The 6,256-nt window shown below is 46.7% G+C and overlaps 1 protein-coding gene across 1 annotated transcript in view; it reads left to right on the forward strand.

Annotated features, from left to right (window-relative positions):
- Nucleotides 1-492: 492 nt before the first annotated feature.
- The window catches only part of LOC104276070 (pre-B-cell leukemia transcription factor 1-like), a 6,007-nt gene continuing 243 nt past the window's right edge, over nucleotides 493-6,256 (forward strand). The window contains exons 1-7 of the mRNA XM_009872236.1: nucleotides 493-562; nucleotides 3,962-4,203; nucleotides 4,525-4,715; nucleotides 4,967-5,102; nucleotides 5,336-5,492; nucleotides 5,660-5,766; nucleotides 6,212-6,253. Coding sequence (XP_009870538.1) covers nucleotides 514-562; nucleotides 3,962-4,203; nucleotides 4,525-4,715; nucleotides 4,967-5,102; nucleotides 5,336-5,492; nucleotides 5,660-5,766; nucleotides 6,212-6,253 — 924 coding nt within the window. The 5' untranslated portion in view covers nucleotides 493-513. The remainder of the gene's footprint in view (nucleotides 563-3,961; nucleotides 4,204-4,524; nucleotides 4,716-4,966; nucleotides 5,103-5,335; nucleotides 5,493-5,659; nucleotides 5,767-6,211; nucleotides 6,254-6,256) is intronic.

The raw sequence follows: 6,256 nt of genomic DNA on the forward strand, positions 1-6,256 counted from the left end.
GAACGTCGTCGCTTCCCCCCGAGAAGGAGCAAAGTGAAGCGGCCAACGCCGGGAGAGCTTCGAAAATTGGCGCTCGCAGTAAAACCCGTGCACAAACGCTGCTCGGTCCGAGCTGGTTTCCATCGGGCCAAGTGGCCGCTTGCTCTAAACCCACCATTTTTTCCCTCCCTTTTTGGATGGATTCCATTGTTACGTTTTACCCGCGCATCCTAACTCGAGGAGGATCGATACGCTTTTGGGCGAACTGAAGGCGCTTGCTCGACGCGGAATTTTGAGATCTAATTAAAAAAACCCCAAACCCTGTGTGTTTTCACGATGGAACATGGTGCTTCGACGTTACCGCATCGCGTTTCCGCCCCGATCTCGCGCACTTACCTGTTCTAGCGAGGTTCTAGCGAGGTGCGAGCTGGTCCCTGGTAATTCTCGGCGTCTCCCTCGGCCGTCCCTGCTGGGATTTCGCTCATTTTTTTTCTTTCTTTCCATTTCAGGAAACACGCCTTGAACTGCCACCGAATGAAGCCGGCGCTTTTCAGCGTCCTGTGTGAAATCAAGGAGAAAACAGGTGTGTTGGCGGCTTTTTCCCTGGCCTTGGCTTCCTCCCCTCAAAAAAAACAACCCCACCATCCGTCATCAGCCTGGCTCTCATTTAGCGTATTTTCCTTCATGGGTTCTACAACTTGAAGATCTTTTTAGTTTGGTTTAATAGTTGTTGCTTTTGTGTGCGTAAACAATCTCCAGGTTGGGGTTTGATTTTTTTTTTTTTGAGGTCTGGTTGGATACCCAGCGTAACTGTGAGGCTCTTTTGGTTTTGATTTTTTTTCTTTGTGATATCAAAATCGTGGTGGTTGGAACGGTTCAAAGTTGACAGGTCAGAGTATTCTGGAGAAAAAGAGACAGCGAGGCAGAGCGCTGGGGAATGCCGCAGGAGCGATGGAGCTGGCGATCCCGCAGCTCGGGGAGGGGTCTCTCATCTTTTTTTTTTTTTTCCGATGCCAAAAGTTGCGTTTTATTGATGGAAGCCGCGACGGCTCCGAGCTGAATGCACCTGCGCGAACCAGATTCCGGTATCGGGTGATGCTGGATTTGGTTTAGCCTCGTAGTTTTTTTTATTATTGCGGGGTTTGTTTGGTTTTTTTTGAACGTCTGACCGTCCGTCTCTCCCTTATTTAAATCACGGGGAGCAGATGTTATGGCTTGGAGCAAACAAAAGCCTGGATGGATTGTAGCACAAGGTTTTTTGGGCTTTCTTTGTGACCCGGGCGCTTCTTTTCGAGCTGGGAAATCGGTTCCAAACATGTTCCTCCTCCTTCCCCCCAGCCCTGGCCCATCTTTCTTTCCCTCTTTGTTGGAGCGCTCGGATCACTCACAATAGCCGGGGAGAAACCTTTACAACGGGGCAGCCGTGCCCAGAAATTCCCCCCGCGCCGAGTGTCTTAATTAATAAAGAAATTACGAAGGGCTCTTTGGGACGCCAAGAGGTTTGGCCACGTTTTTAATATTTCGGTGCAACCCTGTGCCCTGCTCCCCAAAACGATTTTAAATTTTATTTCTTTTTGAACCGGATTTTATTTCAAGTCCTGCCTGGAGCGCACATGTAGCTATTGGGAAAAGTGAAACCACTAAAGGGGTTTTAGCTCAAACCAGGACGTGTATCTGATCCCAAAAAAAGCTCACCTAGTGTTCACTAGCATTCACCGACGTTCCGAGCCATGGGGGCTGCTCGTTTCTGGGTTGAATCGAGCAGGTTTTGGTTCAAACTTTGCCCATTCTTTACCCAACCGATGCTGTTCTTGCTCTGTCGGGCGTTACCCGCTCCCTACGAAGGGAAATTGGGCAAGGGAGGCACGTCTGAGCAGAGCACCTATCGCTTATTTTGGGACCAGCATCTTGTACAGCTTCATTACGGAGCCGCAAATCTCTAATTAATGAGATGTAAATATATTGGAATGATTGCATTTGCATACCGAGTGAGGCTTCGGCACCTCGGCTTGGGATGTGTTTTAATTAAAGATTAATTAGAAATGATGGGAATTTCATTTTGCTTAGTATAATTATTTTACGTATCTGATGAGTATCTGGCAGGAGGGGTGCCAGAGAATACACAATATTGTCTTTATATACATTATATAGGTGAAATCTTATATAAATATAGCTGACAGGAGAGATTCTTCAGGCTTTTTGAGCCGCTGCGGGGCTTTTCTTAAACATTCATAAAATTGAGGGATTACGAAGGATTTAGGCGTGAAAGATTTTACCGTTACGTGAGGATTTTCCGCGCCACATTTTAAAACGCCGATCATGCCGTAACAGATGATGGCCTCGTCGTGCCTCAAGTGCTCACCGAGTTGTTATTTGTTCTGAGGCCAAAAATTTGAGGGCCGAAAGGTTACCGAGAGGGGGAAGCTTTCTCCTCGATGCACTTTTGGAAACTGGCTGCAACTTGCAGCAACCGAATTCGCCGAGTGGGTAGTTCTGGGTGAATCTGATGTAAGTTACGATCCGAATGAGTATTTTAATGAGAGAAAATATTAGGAGTTAAAAATAAAGTTCTAGCCAAAGGTATGCATTCCAGAGGATGGCTTTACTTGCAGAGTAACACCTGTGGCGACAACTTCTGTAGAAGCGGAGGTTTAGCTGTCGCACATATTAAGGCACGGTGACGCCGAAAGCTGAAAATCAGCGGGTCGGACAGACTGAGCGTCCTGCACTCATCGGCTTTTGGGTCTGCTCCACTCCGGGAGAGTTTACTGAATAAAAGTTTGGCCCCCGAGGTCGGAAAAGACGGTAACGAGGTGTTGGCGACAGCTGACTCCTCTCTAGTTTCTTGTGACTCGCTAGAGCCAGCCGACCCGCGTCCTCCCCCCAGACCGGGAAGGTGCTTCGTGCATCCTTCTCAGCAGTCAGCTGGAGATGAGCTTCTGTGTAATTGATGATAACTAATGGCTAATTACCATAATTAGACAAGTGACATAAAATTAAGCTGCAGCTGGGAGCTGAGCTTCAACACGAGGGGCTCTGAGATGCATCATAATGCGCATAAAAACAAGGCGTTTGGCAGCAGCACACCCAAAGACGGCGTCGCCAAAGCGTGTGCGGAATTTACACTTGCTGGGCTGAGGAGTTGCAGGGGGGTTCCGTCAGAAAGGCTCAAAGCAAACAGAATCTTCTGAATGGGGCGTAGTCGTTTCTTGGTAGCCTGCAAAATATTAACTTCTAACTTTAGGCTGCGTGCACGTTCAAAATTGTTGTTTGTTTTTTTTTAAGATGAGCTGTTCTTTTGCCTACAAAATGCTGGGAATTATTATAAACACGTCGATTTAATGTCTCTGTTCTCCCGCCCCCCACCCAAGAATCTTCGCATAACGAGATCTTTTGTGTTTGTGTTTGGCAGGGAACGTAATAGCCCGTTCACCTGCCAGTTCTGAGTCGGAAAAGGCTGTTTGAATTCGGTGCCTTCACAAGGTTAAGGCTGACTGCTCATCAGACTAAAAACGGTTTAGCAGCTGAAATCAGATCACAAGCCAAAAAAGCTCTTGCTATATTGTGGACTGACTTGGTATCTTACGCTTTTTAAGGAAAGGAATTTCAGAATTAATTGTAAAAAAAAATAAAGGGGGGGAGGAAATTAAGTTTTAAAAATAAATTTGCATCACATCAAACTTGAATAATCCAAGTGTAGCGACTGCTGCGGTCTGGGTTGGTGTGTCTCAGCATAAGGAAAGCAGCTCCTGGTGCATTTTTTTTTCCCCATTGTTTCTGATTTCAAAGAGATTTGACCAGATTTTTAAAAACTCGGCACTTACTTGCTAAGACTCCAGTCCGCACGGTTGTGTCCTTGGCACCTGAGGTGAAACTCCATCCCGGCGTGGATTTCCCCGGGATCTCGCGGGGCCAGAAATGAAGCCGAGCCTCTCTCCCGTCTCGGAAATAACCTTTTGCTTCCCTCTCTGTGTTTATCCAGTGTTAAGTATTCGCGGTATTCAGGAAGAAGATCCCCCAGATGCTCAGCTAATGAGACTAGATAACATGTTGCTGGCAGAGGGTGTCTCCGGGCCCGAGAAAAGAGGAAGAGGAGGACCGATGGCTGTAGCAGCAACATCAGGTGGCTGTCCAAATGACAATAGCATTGAACACTCTGACTACAGGGCCAAGCTGTCACAGATCCGACAGATTTACCACTCTGAGCTAGAGAAATATGAACAGGTGATCTTTCTGCATGGAAGAGTTTTTATCATCTCAATGACCAATAACCATTTTTTCCTTTGGTGTCGGGGAGCCTGAGGAGTTCAGGGGAAGGCGAACGCAGTCGAAAAGCTTCCCCCAGGGTTGCAGGAGGAAGGTGACGATAGAGGGACTGGACCTCAAACTCAAGATAATAAATGTCTCGCGTATCTGTTGCCGGTTAAGAGTAAAGCTGTGCCACGGGAACTCCTGAAGCTTTTTTTTTTTGGATATATATTCTCGTCGGGGAAGCGGCTTCGGGGCGGTTTTGTTGCTTGTCGCTACAAATGTGTGTCTTTCCAGGCCTGCAGCGAGTTCACCACGCACGTTATGAACCTGCTCAGGGAGCAGAGCAGAACCAGGCCGATTTCGCCCAAAGAAATCGAGCGCATGGTGAACATCATCCACGGCAAGTTCAGCACCATCCAGATGCAGCTGAAGCAGAGCACGTGCGAGGCAGTGATGATCCTGCGCTCTCGCTTCCTCGATGCGAGGTACCAGGAATACGATTCCGGGAGAAAGCGACGCTCGGGCGATGCCGCCATCGGTCTAGTTTGAAAATTAAGACTTCGCCACCCGTTTTGCTCGCTGGGGTACCCTTTGGGGTACAACTGCTCTTTAATTCTACCTGATTCTTACATCCTCCCGCAAACTAGATGTATTTTAGAGGGGGAAAAAAGCGAACAGCACGCTCTGTAGCCCGTCTCTAGCACTGCTGAAATAGGAACCACTCGTCTTTTTGCAGGCGCAAACGACGTAACTTCAGCAAACAGGCGACGGAAGTGCTGAACGAGTATTTTTATTCGCATCTGAGCAATCCTTACCCCAGCGAAGAGGCCAAAGAAGAGCTCGCGAAGAAAGGGGGCATCACAGTTTCACAGGTATGAAGTGTTTTGTCTGGAATTGACTTTGTTTTTCCTTTGAACAGGTTTGGTTTTTCCTCCCAGTAGTTAGCAACAGGCTTGAAATTACTGGTGCTTAAATGGGATTTTGCTTATTTTGAAGGGTTAGTAGTAATTTCTGCTTCAAGTGTCTCCTTTGCTGGCGACTTCTGAATATAGATTGAAATGTCGCAGTTGGATCAGATGCTAACAGCAATCATCCACGTCTCCAGGTTTCCAACTGGTTTGGTAACAAAAGAATTCGGTACAAGAAAAACATGGGGAAGTTCCAAGAAGAAGCCAATATCTACGCCGCAAAAACCGCAGTGGATGCGACTAACGTCGTGGCTCAAGGCAACCAGGCGAATTCTCCGTCGACACCAAATTCAGGTCAGTGAGGGTTATCTCTGGTGATAATCAGCACCGCGGAACAGCGGCGTTTGAACCCGTCGTAGGGTTTCTTTTTCTTTTCAACTGATGTAATTCTCATGGCACAACTGTTTTTGGCGGGGTTTATTTCTCCTTAAAACACACTCTTTTTCTCTTGTTTTTTCCAGCTTCCTCGGGCTCTTTTAAGATGACAAATTCCGGAGATTCGTTTATAAACTTGCAGTCATTGACCTCCTACCAGAGCTCCCCGGTGGGAGCCAATGTGCAGTCGCAGGTCAGTAAGAAAAAAAGAAACCCAAAACATACTTTGAAATGTTATTTCCTCTTGGAACTGGGATTTTCTCTTACAGAATTAACTAATACCTAAATTTGTCTACTGCTATTCTTCTATCCCTTTTAATTTATATTAACAAATCAATGTTTTCTCCTGTCAGAGCCACTCTTTTTCAATATAAGTAAAACTAGGCTTAGGTTTTGGGGTCGGCTCTACTGTCAAACTAATTTTAAGCTTTCTGCTGGATTTTTAAACATTATCTGAACCGCACGACATCTGTTCATAAAAGCTAGACGTGATAGGCTCGAACTCTGCTCGATAGCCACGTAGAGCTCAAAGAACCTGCAAAGAAAACGTCTTCCTGCAAGAAAACCCACCCTTTACTTAAGAACTTTTGGCCCACGTACTTGAACTTGGCTTTTTTTCCTTCCTGTCCTCGTTCTAGATGGATTCCTTGCACCACGTCATCCACCAGGCGGGGAGGTACGAC

This window comes from Apaloderma vittatum, unplaced genomic scaffold (assembly GCF_000703405.1).
Source record: "Apaloderma vittatum isolate BGI_N311 unplaced genomic scaffold, ASM70340v1 scaffold26646, whole genome shotgun sequence".
Lineage (NCBI taxonomy): Eukaryota > Metazoa > Chordata > Aves > Trogoniformes > Trogonidae > Apaloderma > Apaloderma vittatum.